This window comes from Schistocerca gregaria, chromosome 4 (assembly GCF_023897955.1).
Source record: "Schistocerca gregaria isolate iqSchGreg1 chromosome 4, iqSchGreg1.2, whole genome shotgun sequence".
NCBI classification, from domain to species: domain Eukaryota; kingdom Metazoa; phylum Arthropoda; class Insecta; order Orthoptera; family Acrididae; genus Schistocerca; species Schistocerca gregaria.
This window is the reverse complement of record NC_064923.1, coordinates 496,605,918-496,623,747: the sequence shown is the minus strand read 5'-3', so window position 1 is coordinate 496,623,747 and position 17,830 is coordinate 496,605,918. Positions and strand designations below refer to the sequence as shown.

Sequence of the window (17,830 nt, the reverse complement as noted above, 5' to 3'; positions counted from 1 at the left end):
GATGGCTAGAGGACAAATATAATGATGTGGAAGCTTATCTCACTAGGGGTAAGATAAATAATGCCTACAGGAAAATTAAAGAGACCTTTGGAGAGAAGAGAACCACGTGTATGAATATCAAGAGCTCAGATGGCAACCCAGTTCTAAGCAAAGAAGGGAAGGCAGAAAGGTGGAAGGAGTATATAGAAGGTTTATACAAGGGCGATATACTTGAGGACAATATTATGGAAATGGAAGAGGATGTAAATGAAGACGAAATGGGAGATAAGATACTGCGTGAAGAGTTTGACAGAGCACTGAAAGACCTGAGTCGAAACAAGGCGCCCGGAGTAGACAACATTCCATTAGAACTACTGATGGCCTTGGGAGAGCCAGTCCTGACAAAACTCTACCAGCTGGTAAGCAAGATGTATGAGACAGGCGAAATACCCTCAGACTTCAAGAAGAATATAATAACTCCAATCCCAAAGAAAGCAGGTGCTGACAGATGTTAAAATTACCGAACTATCAGTTTAATAAGTCACAGCTGCAAAATACTAACGAGAATTATTTACAGACGAATGGAAAAACTGGTAGATGCGGACCTCGGGGAGGATCAGTTTGGATTCCGTAGAAATGTTGGAACACGTGAGGCAATATTGACCTTACGACTTATCTTAGAAGGTAGATTAAGGAAAGGCAAACCTACGTTTCTAGCATTTGTAGACTTAGAGAAAGCTTTTGACAATGTTGACTGGAATACTCTTTTTAAAATTCTGAAAGTGGCAGGGGTAAAATACAGGGAGCGAAAGGCTATTTACAATTTGTACAGAAACCAGATGGCGGTCATAAGAGTCGAGGGGCATGAAAGGGAAGCAGTGGTTGGGAAGGGAGTGAGACAGGGTTGTAGCCTCTCCCCGATGTTATTCAATCTGTATATTGAGCAAGCAGTAAAGGAAACAAAAGAAAAATTTGGAGTAGGTATTAAAATTCATGGAGAAGAAGTAAAAACTTTGAGGTTCGCCGATGACATTGTAATTCTGTCAGAGACGGCAAAGGACTTGGAAGAGCAGTTGAACGGAATGGACAGTGTCTTGAAAGGAGGATATAAGATGAACATCAACAAAAGCAAAACGAGGATAATGGAATGTAGTCAAATTAAATCTGGTGATGGTGAGGGAATTAGATTAGGAAATGAGACACTTAAAGTAGTAAAGGAGTTTTGCTATTTAGGAAGTAAAATAACCGATGATGGTCGAAGTAGAGAGTATATAAAATGTAGACTGGCAATGGCCAGGAAAGCGTTTCTGAAGAAGAGAAATTTGTTAACATCGAATGTAGATTTATGTATCAGGAAGTCTTTTCTGAAAGTATTTGTTAGGAGTGTAGCCATGTATGGAAATGAAACATGGACGATAACTAGTTGGGACAAGAAGAGAATAGAAGCTTTCGAAATGTGGTGCTACAGAAGAATGCTGAAGATAAGGTGGATAGATCACGTAACTAATGAGGAGGTATTAAATAGGATTGGGGAGAAGAGAAGTTTGTGGCACAACTTGACTAGAAGAAGGGATCGGTTAGTAGGACATGTTCTGAGGCATCAAGGGATCACAAATTTAGCATTGGAGGGCAGCGTGGAGGGTAAAAATCGTAGAGGGAGACCAAGAGATGAATACACTAAGCAGATTCAGAAGGATGTTGGTTGCAGTAGGTACTGGGAGATGAAGAAGCTTGCACAGGATAGAGTAGCATGGAGAGCTGCATCAAACCAGTCTCAGGACTGAAGACAACAACAACAACAACGTCAGTGACAGAATTAAGCACCCCAATCTTATCTTTATTAATGCAAAGGAACATTGAATTTACTTGCATAGGATGGTTCAGATTTATCCATTTCGCTTTGTCTGTTAAAAACTTAACGAAATTACTTTCGATCTTTCGACAGGTTTTATCTGTATTAGACTTCTTGGCTAGGAAAAAGGAATTTATTATGTTTGCTTTGTGTTTTTAGTGCGTACTAATTACTTTTTGATTTCGTTGTTTACAAATAAAAGTGCCTTGAAAACAGCCGAATCGTTCTCGATACACTACAACTGATAAAACAATGTGGACTATGCGGTCTTAGGACCCCAATAAAAATCGTGAGGTGAGCCTTGCTGGGGCTCGAAGACATCAGACTTTAATTCGCTCTTTGGAAACTCCTTCCAAAAGCGAGGAATCACGTGACCCTTTATCTAGAGCTTCATGCATTATTCCGCTCCTCACTACATATTAGGAACAAGTCATCCAGCCATAGATACTTCGAGCCACCTGTGCGAAGCCGGAGCTGGTCGCCAATTCATAATATTTACTTGCCTCTGCCATGTTGCTTTTGTATGCCTATAGGTAGATGGAAGTTTCGGCTCTATTCACAAAAATCGCGATGTAGGATGCCACTAGAAATGCAAGTAACTCAAATACCCGTCACCAGATTGCAGCACATTCTAGGTCTCTTCCACACATAGCGGAAAGCTTGAAAAAATCGAGAGCGAGACGAGGCGAAATCCGAAATGTATTGCAGTGCTACCATCACGAAATTTCCACGCTAGTCAAAAGTTACTCCTATTTATGGTACCTCTCCACTCGGCTTTACCTGATTTACTGAAACTGTTTGGACATGGTACAGTGAAGAAGTAATACTGCACCATCTGAATTCAAAGATTAACTATAGAAATAGAAAAATTGGTACATACTGTTGTACGAACAGAACTCAGCTCTGACTTTATCAACCTTGGGATTACAATGAACAACATCGCATATTAGCGTGACATCATTGCGGCGGATCGGTTCCTTTCGTCATTTTTACCAGCACCTACGTGTGAACTTACAGCAGATCGCCGGTAAGAAATCCGAGCAGGAACCTACCGTGCTGCAACTCGCACCAGGCTGCATACAACGTAATCGTTCTTAGAATCGGGAAAAAGTCTCGGTTTTGAATGAAAGGTGGAAATAATGGCAAAACTTCGGTATATTCTGAAGCTGAGAATTATAAATTCCCTGCCAAGGCCGTGCTAATCCTAACAGAGTCATGCACAAACCCTTTCATTGACGTTAGCAAGTTTTTGGTAACGTATTTTCCAAAATCTAAACAGCTTCTAAAAACTGATTGTTCTTAAATGAAAATTCTCGCCACACTATTAAGTTTATCGATGTCTAATGCACTCAACTTTTTGGTCACCGATCTGTTCTCGCCACACTATTAAGTTTATCGACGTCTAATGCACTCAACTTTTTGGTCACCGATCTGCTCAATGTGCCACGTGGAATTACTGTCTTTTCTCATACACAAAATTACTTAAAAATATGTACTTTCATAAAAAACGCACCGGAATAGATGTGCCTTCACTTTCAAGCACTTTTGAGGTGTGTAACACTACTGAAACCGACAAACTATAACTTCCTTCGGAGCTCATAATACACACGGCCATACCATTGAAAGGCTGGGCTGCTGTATGCATTCTCTATCTCCAAGACAAAAGATGTGCGAAGAATACACCGTTCTGATTGGTCAGTTTTCTTTAAGACCAATAGAAAAACATTATTCTCCCGCGTTAGTCCTCGCTTTTCATAACTAACCAATCACAAAATAACACACTTTCGAACTGTACTTTTTTCCGACATAAATATTTAACATTCTGATATTTTATTTATACTTTACGTTATTAACTATTTTCATTTGCAGCCGAAGTAGCTTTCCTTTTGCCATAAATTTACATATTATGACACAAGATTCCCCGTCGTCTTAAAACTTCCTCACACTACAGTGTTCATTATAAGAACAATGATCTACATATTTACTTTAGACCACATTCACGCTTCATTCACACTACTAAAAGCATATACAAAACTGTACAAACACAAATAAACAAAAAAACCTTCAAGAAATAAACAGAACAATTCACAAAACATTCTCTTAACATGTTTCTGTACTGTGTCTGTCCGCTACTGTCCTCTAGTGGATGAACATTAGAACTACGTACTCGACTGAACCCGCTTCAGACCATCTGTCATTGCGCACGCATGAGTCGTCCTCCCGATACACAGGCTCTAGACAGCATGCCTCAATATCTGTAAGCTAATGTACTCACAGCAAAGAAAAAAATTAGGAATCACGAGGAGGTACCGCGCTACTAACGTAAAACACGACGTATTGTGTTGATAATGGCTTCAGTTCGACGAGAAAGGGGGTCCAGTAGTTGTCATATTCAGCTGCAGTCACTCGTTGGTGATTAGATCCCGTAAAGAAACAGAATTGTGGAGATGTTGTTTGCTACGATTCACCCAACATTCCAAATACTTCCACACGTTTTCTGCTAGATAAGACCATCCAATTAAGCAACAACAGTTACATAGAGTCCACGACCTTGTGAATTTATTTATATAAAAAGAGTGAATATGATGGCACTACTAGGCGCCATTTGTTTGTAAAACGGTTAACATAATTTTATGCGATGTTCTGCAAATAATTGTTATCTTGGAAGAAACATTAAAAAAATGGTTCAAATGGATCTGAGCACTATGGGACCTAACATCTTAGGTCATCAGTCCCCTAGAACTACAGAAACCTAGCTATCCTAAGGACATCTCACACATCCATGCCCGAGGCAGGATTCGAACCTGCGACCGTGGCAGTCCCGCGGTTCCGGACTGCAGCGCCTAGAACAACACGGCCACCGCAGCCGGCCATTTTCAATTAGTGTAATGTCTGTGCCAAAAACTAAAAATTTCAACTCACTGAAACTGCACTTAGCCATCAAAAGAAATAGATGACATAATTTACAAGATACGAAAAGTTAATGACGAGTTTGGCACGTCAGCTGAGAACTGTGTCTGAAGGCTTTTGGCATAGGTCCGAAGGGTGGAGCATGTTGTGTAACAGAATTACATCTTCCGGTCGAGATGGCTTGAAAGAAACTGCAAAGCGAATATCAACTGGCAGTCATTGTAGACAACGCAGGATCGTCGGTACTTACTATACAACTCCCTACAGATGCGTTGCTGTGAATGGAAGACTCCTCTTTCGTACGACAGAGCGTGTTATGATGAGCATCGATAACCACAGTGTCGCTGAGAGACTGGTGAAAGCCATGAAACTCATTTAGTAGCCAGAGTGATACAAGCACAAAGGAACTTTCGAGTCCAAAATATCAAGTTCAAATTAGTCCTCTTCCTTTTGATTGCTGTGCAGGGTTTTGTTCAACAAAAAAAAATGGCTCTGAGCACTATGGGACTTAACATCTATGGTCATAAGTCCCCTAGAACTTAGAACTACTTAAACCTAACTAACCTAAGGACATCACACAACACGCAGCCATCACGAGGCAGAGAAAATCCCTGACCCCGCCGGGAATCAAACCCGGGAACCCGGGCGTGGGAAGCGAGAACGCTACCGCAAGACCACGAGATGCGGGCGGGGTTTTGTTCTGTATTCAGACACAGCTGAAGTTTCAAAATATTCCCCACTCTCTTTTGGGTGATGGTTCATCGGGTTTCTCCAACTCTCTCAGCTGTTGTCTCGATGACAACTTCTACATCAACACTCCGCAAGCCATCTGACGATGTGTGTCTGGTCCCGCTAACTGATACCCCCTTCTCTGTTCCACTTGCGGATGGCGCGGTAAGCCTCTCACCCAGCTCTTAATCTCTCGAATTTTCTCATCGTGGTAGTAGGACGAGATCTTTGTGTGGAGGAAGTAATATTTTTCCCGACTCTTCCCAGAACGTGCTCTCTCGAAATCCCAATAGTAAACTTTCCCGTGGTCCACAACGCCTCTCTTGTAGCGTCACCCACTGGAATTTGTTGAGCATTTCTGTAGGGCTCTCGCGGCGACCAAACGATCCCTTGACGACACGCGCTGTTCTTCGTTGAATCTTCTCTGTATCTTTTACCAGACCTACCTGGTAAGAGTCCCAGACTGATGAACAATACCCAAGAACAGGTCGAACAAACGCTTTGTAATGCACTTTCCTCGTGGATTAGTTACGCTTCCTTAAAATTCTTCCAATGAATCTCAGTCTGGCATCTGCTTTTCCTGCTACTTATTTTGTGTGGTCATTCAAGTTGAGGTCGCTCTGGATAATTAGTCCCAGATATTTTACGGTCATTACTATTTTCAGAAGTTTGTCTACAGTGGTGTAGTTGTACAGTAGCGAATTTCTTTCCTAATGCGTGCGCAAATGTTACATTTATTTAAGTTCAGCGTCAATTGCCAGATTCTGCACCATTCATCAATCGTCTGTAGGTCATTCTGTAAATCAATACTGTCTTTTGGCGTTGCTAATTTCTTACAGACAGCTGCATCACCTGCGAAAAGTCTTGAAGAGCTTCCGACGCTTTCTGCTGAATCATTTACATACACTGTAAACAGTAACGATCCTAAAAAATGTTCAAATGTGTGTGAAATCTTATGGGACTTAACTGCTAAGGTCATCAGTCCCTAAGCTTATACACTACTTAACCTAAATTATCCTAAGGACAAACACACACACCCATTCCCCGAGGGAGGACTCGAACCTCCGCCGGGATCAGCAGCACAGTCCATGCATGCAGCGCCTTCGACCGCTCGGCTAATCCCGCGCGGCGTAACGATCCTATCACATTTCTATGGGTACTCCGGAAATTACCTTTACGTCGATTGATTTTGTTCCGTTATGAGCGATGTGTTGAGTTCTGTCTGCAAGGAAGCCTTGAATCCAGTCACAATTTTGGCCCGATATTCGGCAATCTCCCGTAAACTTCTGCTTGTAGTCACAGTCCTGTTATCAGACGGAATCTCGTCTGATCCTTCAGTTGTGACGTCAGCTAGGGCGTTTTAATAGAGCTAAGGTGGGAATTTTACGCGCGCCCTTTGAGTAAACAGTGTGGTTTACAGACTAGAAACATCCCTCAACTGCCGCTGGAGTGCGTTGCGATAGCGTATACTACTTTGGGGCCCACGTACCGTATGCACGAGTCGCATCATTCCTTAGCGTTCAGCAGCACGTTGAACTTGGCACGCTCAATGTTAACGATCGACAGCAGGGTCCGTGTGCCGACGGCTTAAGGTGGCTTGCGGGGTACAGGTATATATGTAGACGCAGGAGCTAGCGACCACCCTGTAAGCGGTGCTCCTGCCAACAGGTACGTGATCCCGGCGGGCTTCAGAGGCCGCGTCACTTCGGGCTCGCAGGCGGGCGACTCGACGCGAGGCTCCGGCTCCGCCTCCGCCTCCGGGGGCGGTCGGTCGCAGACGCAGACGGTGCGCGTGGTGAGGCCGCGCGTGCGCTCCGGTGACGCCGTGCCCGACAGCTTCGTGACCGTCACCAACAGCGTGGCGGGGCAGCTGGCGCCGGCCGGCGGCGGGGGCGGCGGCGCCGCCTCCAGGGGGCGCGCGGGGCAGCCCGCGGCCTCCGGCGGCAAGTACACCCACACCTACTACTCCAAGTCCTCCACGTGCGGCTACTTCACCTTCTCCTGCAACGTCGTCTACGGCTCCAACGGTCGCACCAAGATCTGCAAGCCCAACCCGCCCACCAACCCAGACGGCACGCCCTGCTGCTGCTAGACACCTGCTCCGCCGTCCACTGAGCGCAGCTCCAGATATGGGTCTTTCGAGATTCTACTTTTGTACTGTTCCCTGTCTCTTATTTCATACTAGTTCTGGCAATACTCAAACGGTGCTTACAAGTCTTTTACGTAACTGCATTAGTTGAATTGGCAACACCAGTCGCAGAAGTATCTGCGTTATCGAAAAAAAAAACATATAAAAAATAAAAAGGAAGCTTTCATCTTAACTGATACTTTGGAAGTGCGTGATCTCATTTTTGCTATCTGGGAAGTGTATCAGAATATTCAGTACGAATTCTCCGTTAAGTTCAATAGTGTCCACACAAAACAATTCACTAAGCACATGGTCCAGGAAACGATAACTACCTTATCGGTACCGAATAAATTTAGTTTTTTTTCACCTTTCAACTCTTAGACATTCAGTTACGAATTAAACTTCTCATTAATCGTTATACGACGTTACTTTTGACGCTTGTAGTCACCTTTCGTGATTCTGTTTTTTTATATTTTTCTTCTTAGACTTAAGATGTCACATTTATGATGCAGGCTTCGTCGAACACAGTTCTTATCGTTTTTATGCACAATAGCTTTCTAGGGTACTTTCTTTACATTTTACCTACATGCATCCACGGTTATCATTTTACATGTCATCTTCATACAATGATCTCAGCAGATCGCATTTTTCGTTGCAGTAGTGCGCCCCTTCATTTACATTCACTTGTCACCATTTTTATTACGAGCGCATTGACAAGTGTCGCAGAGATCGATTTTTGTGCGCATAATTCTTACACTTCTTTTTATTTTTGCCCGATTCTCTGAACGTTTCGTAACTAGTGCTACGTTCCAGAATGTGCAGCTCATTCAGATGGACCGTAAGCTACTGGTTTCTTCGTTTGTCTAATTGTAGTGTCTCCTTTTTCTGATTCACATCGTCACATGCCAACTGAAACTCATTATTTAGGTGCTCCATTATTCTTTTTATGTTCGCTTTTCATCCTGTACGCATGCGATCATTGAAAGTTTCTATAAGAAAGCTTTTTGCACTTCAATATTTAACTGATCTCCATTTTGATTAACTCGTGATATTTGCTTTTCGAAACATTGTATCATCATATTAACGTTACAAGTTCCTGCACGGCATTCTTCTTTAAAAGTGAAAAATCAGAGTCCAGCAAATACCATCTCCTTCCACGTCTGTTTTGTTTCATCGTGCAACAGCGCAGAGCATCTCAACAGAAAGTAGCATATGCTTTTTTTCTAATTTTATATTTAATACTCAGAAATGGGAATACAGAGTGGCACATGTCCCTGCCCAATGTCTCGTGCGTGTGCGAGCTCATTACGGAGCAGCACTAAATTCCTGCTGCATAATTTTACTCTGATCGTGGAACATTCATCTGCGTAACTTACTAATCCGTAAAGATCCAGACGGTAAGCACGCTTATTTGATAGCAATACGCAGCCGACCACCTCATAAAATATGTGCTGTTATCTGTGATTCCGCTTCGAATTGTTGGAGGAAATCATGTTACTAGTTTGTGTTATTATCACACTGACTAGCGTCTTCTGTGTCCATCACACAATAAAAGCTAGAGGAGAAACAACGAACATTTTTATAAAAGTTTAGTTGACATAGAATAGAAATGTAGTTAATGTACATTTTTATATTAAACAACTTTACTGTCTGTTTACTATGAACTCAGTACTGCCACATAATTCAGTGCAGTGAGTTTTGTACCAGTCTCCCACTGACTAACGTACACTTGCGCCTCTTTGCCTTATTTATAGTAGAGAATTTAAAGTGTCCTGTGATTTATATTACTGCCAAATGCATATAGCATAAAGTAGTAAAATACACTTGTGACATCGATTAGACGTTAAAATGTCAACAGTCCACAGTTTTGTAATGAATAAGCAGTATTTTATCTAATGTTGTGAATTATAACTAAACAAAAACTATATGATGTTACCAATAAATCTGATGGATTGCTTCAGGATTTAAGGTAAAGAAATAAACTGTACATTAACATTACCATTGTTCTGTATTTATTTGTCAGCTGTTGGCAGTTTCATTAGTACAGAGAATCCAAATAGATCGACTGTCTCTACCTTCTTTTATCTTGTGACTGTAGCTGTACATATTTGTAAAATTAATACATACATGGAAACAATAGCATTTCTGTGGATTCATTGAAGGTAAGGTTATTGATTGTACCATTTAATTTGCGTGCAAAATTTCAGTAACTTAGTTACAATTCGCTATAAAGTTAAGCCTACCGGGAGGGAACACAACAGTTCCTGCGCAGTAATGGACTATTAGATGCACGATGTGGCACGAAAATACTAGGCCACTGTGGTTAATTTCCAGCAACCTCGGATGCCAGCTAGACAAAATACTATTTGTACAGCGAATCTTATATCGGATGTATCTACCAAGAGTCGTCAGGGGAAGTTTCTCTGGTCTTTCGATAGGTATTTGCAATACCATTTTCGCTGTGTGTAGCTAGAGACTGGCCAAAGAAACACTGCTCCTCATATCTCTCACGCAAAGCCCAGTGTCAGCGACAAGCATCTGTTTGTTAGTTTAGTGCGATATTTGTTTTGTCGGTATGTATTAAGAGAAATATTAAAACGCTAAGAGTAATCAGTACCCCAGCAGCGAATCAGCGAGTCGTGTACCGCTGTGGTTCGCGTTGACTGCTACCGCAATGCAGCTTCATTTCTCAGTAATTACTGGAGTAATAACTGTTAACCTTCTGGTTTACTGTCCCCGTTAACACATATCGCTAACCCGAATGTTGCACTAGACTAATCTGAGACGGCCGTATCGAATTATCACACAAAATTCCGCTCTAAAAGTCATTTCGTTTGTAACGGCAAACAAACCGACGCTTTTCGTTGAGAAGGGGTGTCGCATGAAACATAACGCGAACGGTATTTTCTTGGTCCGACTCCATCTCTGCATTGCAAAAGCGAACGTGCAAATATCTGCCCAAACACCAGAGAAAATGCGTCTGATGTGTCTGTCTAGACACACACTGTGACCCTGTGTTTTACACGCAGTCTAAACAGCACAATAGCAAAAGTATCCAAAATCATTTTGTGATACAAGTGTTTCGTGCTAACAGAAAGGTAATTTTTGTGTATCGTAGAAGTGATGCACGTACTGCAGTCGACATGCGAAGTGAATGCAAGCTGACACTCGGCGTGTTAGCTGATGGCAGCGAACGTGAATGCATTTTCCATTCAGCCATCCCGTTGAACGTCACTACTAGTGACTTCACAGACCGGCTACCACACGTACGCCAATTCTTCAGTACACAAAAGGTACCTTCGTATTAGCACAAAACACTTGTTTTCTAAAATGGTTCTGGAAGCTTTTGCTATTGTGCTCTGTTTCGAGTTCGTCGCGTTGTTTCTAGATAGCGTTCCTCTGATTCTGTAGGCCAATAAGTTGCTCCCTCAAGGACAGCTGTCGGCAGCATGTAATACCCAAAGATGAAAAGAAAAAACGAAAAGAAGGAAAATTGCGATCGAACTCTTTAAAAGGAACCATCCCAGCATATAATCATATAATGCAGGCTGTCAAATCGGTATTTGTGTTTTTGGTGATTTTTGTTTCACAGGCGTTAGGCCATGGTCCAAGGCATATTTATCTGCCTAATGTTTCGTCTTTCAATGCCTCTGATAACGTCTCCAGGATTGGAAGACGCAATGTTGGGCAGATAAATATGCATTGGACCATGACCTAATGCCCTTAAAACAAAAATTATCAGAAACGTCCCAGCGTTTGCCTTGAGTGATTTAGGGAGATCAAGGAACACTCAAATCAGGATGACCAAACCAGGTTTTGAAACGCTGTCCTCCCAGACACGAGTCCGGTGCTAATCTACTCTACTGATTATTATGGGAATTACTTGTACACTCCGGCAAAAATGCAACGGCCTCGAGGACAAGATGATTTTATTGGTAAGTGAGGTGAGAGGTAGTTAATCACTGTAGAAGTATATGATTACAAATTCAGATCAAGCGAAACACAAAAAAGGGTGTCCAAACAGTCGCATCAGTGCACTGTGTACTCCCCTCTGGTTGCAAGACAGGTGCATACTCTCGCATGCAAACGATCATAAATAGCCGAATGGCATCTTGCGAGAGATTGCACCAAGCATCTTGCATTTCAACAATGGTTCTTGCTTAACCTGGATAATGAATAAGTTCCCGCATCATCGTGATCTATTCGTGTGTAATTTGCGGGAGATCTGGTGACCTTGTTGGCCAGGGCAGTTGTTGTACACCACGAAGAGCACATTGCGTCACATCAGTTGTATGTGTACATGCATTTTCCTGCTGAAAATGCACATCATCTTCATGTCGAAGAAATAATTGCAGCATCAGGGTAACAGCTTATGCAGTGTGGCGGCCACTGGCTACTTTACCCTGCAGAAAAACCTAATGTGAGCGCGAGTTGTAACTGATGGCTCCCCACAACATGAAGCGTGTATGTCCATCAACTGTATCAGACAGAACCTACTCTCATCGACCTTAATCGTGCTGCAAGCAGGCGCTTGCCAATGGTCCCTGATGGTTCAAATGGCTCTGAGCACAATGGGACTTAACATCTGAGGTCATCAGTCCCCTAGAAATTAGAACTACTTAAACCTAACTAACCTACCGACATCACACACATCCATTTCAGAGAGTTCGAATCTGCGACCGTAGCCGTCGCGCGGTTCCGGACTGAAGCTCCTAGAACTGCTCGGTCACCGCGGCCGGCACCAATGGTCCCTGAAGATACAGCACTTGCAACACGATGATGTTCGGTAGGTGACAGCTGCTCGCACACAGCATCGATCTTGACACCCAGAACGTGGTCTACAGGTACGGTGGAAGTTTCACAGACCTTTGTTTGAAAGCAGCGTCACACCATCGATACATCGTGTCCAACACTTGCATCAGTCTATCGATACGTCCATCCAGCTTCCGCAGGCACGCAACGTGACACCATTTCAATGACTGAAGCTAGTCAACGGGAGTATGTAGTCATTGGTGTGGCATGATTGTACCATAGAATCAGCGTTGCAAACACTGTTCACCTCTAAACTCAGAACAGCTTCTGCCTTTAGAGTCAAAACGCTGGGTGTACAGATAGACCTCCTGATCGCTAATGACCGTGTCAAATGAAGCACTAGCACTACAATCCCTCAGTATGCATATTTATACCCTGGTGCCACTGAATGCAGTCCTTGAGTGTTGCATTTTTTCCAGCAGTATGTATTAATCAGTTTGCGCTGATTTACACACACAAAAATATGTTTTGCATCACCTCGGTTCCGAGAGTTCCGGAACCTGAACAGAAAATTGGAATAGAGATCAACATAAACATCATTTATTGCTCCTGAAAACCACGTATTGCATGTTGCACTACCATACAGCGAGACCTTCAGAGGTGGTGGTTCAGACTGCTGTACACATCGGTACCTTTAATACCCAGTAGCACGTCCTCTTGCATTGATGCATTTCCGTATTCGTCATAGCATACTATCCACAAGTTCATCAAGGCACTGTTGATCCAGATTGTCCCACTGCTCAACGGCGATTCGGCGTAGATCCCTCAGGGTGGCTCGCGGGTCACGACGTCCATAAACAGCCCTTTTTAATCTATCCCAGGCATGCTCGATAGGGATCATGCCTGGAGAACAAGCTGGCCGCTCTAGGCGGCGATGTCGTTACCCTGAAGGATGTCATTCACAAGACGTGCACGATAGGGGCGCGAATTGTCGTCCATGAAGACGAGTTCCTCGCCAATATGCTGCCATTACGATTGCACTATCGCTCGGAGAATGACATTCACGTATCGTACAGTCGTTACGGCGCCTTCCATGACCACCAGCGGCGTACGTCGGCCCCACATAATGTCACCCCAAAACAGCAGGCATATGCGACACTCATCGGTGAAGACAACGTGATGCCAATCCTGAGCGTCCATTCGGCATGTTCTTGGGCCCATCTGTACCGCGCTACATGGTGTCGAGGTTGCAAAGATGAACCTCGCCACGGACGCTGCGCATCATGCAGCCTATTGCTCACAGCTTGAGTCGTAACACGACGTCCTGTAGCTGCACGAAAAGCATTATTCAATATGGTGGCGTTGCTGTCAGGGATCTTCCGAGCCACAGTCCGTAGGTAGCGGTCATCCGCTGCAGTAGTAACCCTTGGGCGGCCTGAGCGAGGCATGTCAGCGACAGTCCCTGTCTCTCTGTACCTCTTCCATCTTCGAACAGCAATGCTTTGGTTCACTCCGAGACACTTGGACATTTCCCTTGTTGAGAGCCCTTCCTGGCACAAAGTAACAATGCGTACGCGACGGAACCGCGGTATTGACGTCTAGGCATGGTAGAACTACGGGCAACAAGAGCCGTGTACCTCCTTCTCGGTGAAATGACTGGAATTGACCAGCTGTCGGACCCTCTCCGTCTAATAGGCGCTGCTCATGCATGGTTGTTTACATCTTTGGCCGGGTTTAGTGACATCGCTGAACAGTCAAAGGAACTGTGTCTGAGAGACAATATTCACAGTCAACGTCTATCTTCAGAATTTCTGGGAACTGGGATGATGCAAAACTTTTTTGATGTGTGTATTAGAGAAAACAAAAACTGTCGCCCTGTGAATGTGCGTCTTTTCCTGGATGGAATGTTCTCTGCAGGAGGCCGAGCCGCAATCGCATTAAAAAGTGTAGGACCTCAACAGGTAACTGAAAGGTATCCATTGTTAAACATAACGGTAGGTTATAACTTCTAGAATTATTTGCCATTTTCGATACTCATTGTTTTCAGACTACTCTGTTCTCCGAAAGAAATTTGGAAACTTATGTAGATAAAAATATAAATACATTTATTATTTAGTTTCTTTTTTGTGGCGGTGGTAATGGTGGCAGCGGGAGATTCATGACCCACCCCACCATCTCACTCTCCCTTTAGATCCACAGCTGCCACTAGATCGTGCTTACTCAGTCTGATTGATTTATTTCACTGGGTGTAGCATGTTGTTAACAGCTTATGCTACTCTTCAGCTGGCTCACAACAGGTAACGGTTGTCTCAACAATTATCTTCTTTTCTCCTTTCCTCTGCAGCTGGATGCGTAAATTAACAATCGTCTCAAGAATAGCAGCTTGTTGTGCAGCAAGCCTTATTATTTGATAAAATTATAAACCTGGTAAGCATTTTCGTAAATTTGCATGTAGTATTTTCTTGTTAAACTCAACGAGATACAACACTCCAAAATTACAAGAGAGCACTTTTCGTAGCCTTACACTACGATTCACGTGGCCACTAGATCAAGCTGAACAGAACCTGTTTGACGTGTAGCATGAAGGTAAGATCTAAGTGCCAGCTGACCGTAACTCACCCGGGCGCCGACTCATCTGTAAGTGAAGCCTGGCGAGACGCAGCAAGGTAAGTAACTCCGAAGAACAATTTGAATATCAGTCGTTCCATAAACTAGCAATTTTACTGTATCTTTAATATGCTGCAACAGTAACATTCTAGGCTTACAAGGGGAGGCCACTTTTAGTAGTCTATTGGGACAACAAAATTTTCAGGTAATAAGGCACATTACTTAGGCGAGTTGGAGAAAATTGCACGTTTTACACGTCAGTGATGCAGTGATGCATTGCGACCATGAGCACGGGCTGGTTGCGGTCATACGGTTAGCTTCGAACTCTGAATCGGTGCATCGCACGATCGAGTTCCACACATCTTTTTCTTAGTTCACATTTTTTTCAACGCCAGTCGCATTCTGTCATACATATTACATTTGGAAGGTAATATGGAAAAAAGGCACGTGTATTTGCACGAACTTTTATTTTCAGTGTTATTTAGTGATTGCTAATCTTCATTATTACAACAAATATAATAACTATCGACAAGTAAACGAACAAACAAATAATGTTTTTCCTGAAAATGTGTGTCTTTTGTGATTTCCAAAATCTCTAATGTGGCGTTCTACTTTGTACACAACAGTATGGAGAGGTCGGCCACAGAATGGTGCAACAACTGTCTTCGTTGGGAAGCTAGACAGAAGCAGAAATGATGAGCGAAACATAAATACAGTAAACAGAAGATTTACTTAACTTGTAGCGTTCCCCAAGCGTTGTGAAGAAACTTGTCTAAAGAACAAACAGCAGCAGAGTCCAGCTACCACAAGAAACAAACTAACAAGCATCGTGCAGTGTGAGGTTAGTGCCACTAACGCAGGAGCGAACCGTCGAAGGCTGACTAAGACTGAAGACTATCGAGGACTGCCACAGAGACTGGCCGTTTAGCCTGAACGCCGTGACAGAGGGCGGGGTGTAAGCGGAGCTCGGGTAGCTAAGAAGGTAGAGCACTTGTCCGCGAAAGGCAAAGGTCCCGAGTTCGAGTCTCCGTTCGGCACACAGTTTTAATCTGCCAGGAAATTTCATCCGCATGGCTTCATGTAGAAACGTCAAACTACCTGCTCTGGTGGGGCTGCCTGCCACATGGCAAAATCTGAATTCAGCTGTGGTATCTCGGCTCTACCTTCTAGTACGTAATAAAGTGTGCTCCCAGTTTAATGTATTCGTTATGTAAATGAACAACTGATGTTTTGACAGAAACGTTCCACATTCAGTTCAAAAATGGCTCCGGGCACTATGGGACTCAACTGCTGCGGTCATCAGTCCCCTAGAACTTAGAACTACTTAAACGTACCTAACCTAAGGACATCACACACACCCATGCCCGAGGCAGGATTCGAACCTGCGACCGTAGCAGAAGCGCGGCTACGGACTGGAGCGCCTAGAAGCGCTCGGCCACCCCGGCCGGCCCACATTCAGTGTCTAACAGCTTTGTTTCTGGTTATTCATTTATCCACCTTCTAGTATTGTTCACGCTATTGATGTCATAGTAGGTTATAAGAAGTAAGAGTCACTATCATGATGCCTAAAACTATGCATAGTGCATATCTGCCTGATAAGGCTGATGAGCTATACGAAACGAGCAGGGAGCGTGGGGAAGGAGATAGAGATCTTCATGTTTGCGACTGAGACTGTTCAGAGCTGAAACAAATTTTTACCTTAATTTTTTTCCTTTTCTCTCTTACGATAGTGCATCAACAGTTTGCTGGGTGTGGCGCCTATTTCAACACCCGATGCCCCCTCAGTGATCCGGGTGCCTGAAGCAAGGACTCGTACCGACAGGTCCGGCGCGCATGAGCAAGACGCAGGAAATGCGGGACAATCTTGCTTTGTAATAGAGACTGAATAAGTGACTATGTCAAATTGCACTGCACAACATCACTGTCTGACAACATTTTTTTTATAAAGGCGAAAGAGCGAAACATTACTTGAAGCATTACCACACAATTTAATCGGAAAACTTCAACAAATTCTGACCTCATATTTAATATTGAGCAAACCGTCAAGCATTGTCATAGAAGAAAATTGGAAATGCATTAATAAAAATCTGGTCCCAGCAAATTTTTAACATTAAAAAGAACACACACACACACACACACACACACACACACACACACACAGAGAGAGAGAGAGAGAGAGAGAGAGAGAGAGAGAGAGAGAGAGAGAGAGAGGACACAAAAGAGCGTTCATCACTAAACAGTTATAGAGCTAAAGTTTCTCTGCGTGGCCTATTGGCAATCGAAATTAGTACACATAACAAGCAAACAGCGGCCGCTCTAAGCCAAGCCAAGGTTGGCTCTAAGCCAAGATTACTCAAACTGGTGAACTCGCAATTAGTTCCTTAATTAGGTCGGCACCACTTAGGACTAAGTCAATAGTCCCTTACAGCCAACTATGTCTGCTCTTAAAGACACTATCCGTAACTTAAGCCGGGCTTTTAGTTTAACGCGGGGAACTAAACTCTTTAAAAGTAAACAGGAACTATTCATGACTGAAAAGCAAACACGCTACACTAGTAAGATGAACCTTAGGTTACTCAGTCACCACCAAGTGAGAATCATTCTTGGTGTAAGACTTTGCGAAAGAGAGGTAAGACTCGCCACTGAAAGAAGCGGATTACGCCAATAACAGACACACATCCGTTGTTCATTTTGCACTACATGAGGTCACATACGTAACTGTGGAGACAGCCATCAAATAAACAACATGGACAAGCATAAAATGTTCATACAACAAGCCATAAGGCACTCGTATTTAAGCCGGCCGGAGTGGCCGAGTGGTTCTAGGCGCTACAGTCTGGAATCGCGCGACCGCTACGGTCGCAGGTTCGAAT

The 17,830-nt window shown here is 43.5% G+C and overlaps 1 protein-coding gene across 2 annotated transcripts in view; it reads left to right on the top strand.

Annotated features, from left to right (window-relative positions):
• LOC126267048 (collagen alpha-1(III) chain-like) overlaps positions 1 to 9,596 on the top strand; it is a 178,255-nt gene extending 168,659 nt beyond the window's left edge. For both annotated transcript variants that reach the window (XM_049971878.1, XM_049971877.1), the window contains one exon: positions 7,139 to 9,596. In XM_049971878.1, the coding sequence (XP_049827835.1) occupies positions 7,139 to 7,562 (424 nt within the window). In that variant the 3' untranslated portion in view covers positions 7,563 to 9,596. The remainder of the gene's footprint in view (positions 1 to 7,138) is intronic.
• Positions 9,597 to 17,830: the final 8,234 nt, after the last annotated feature.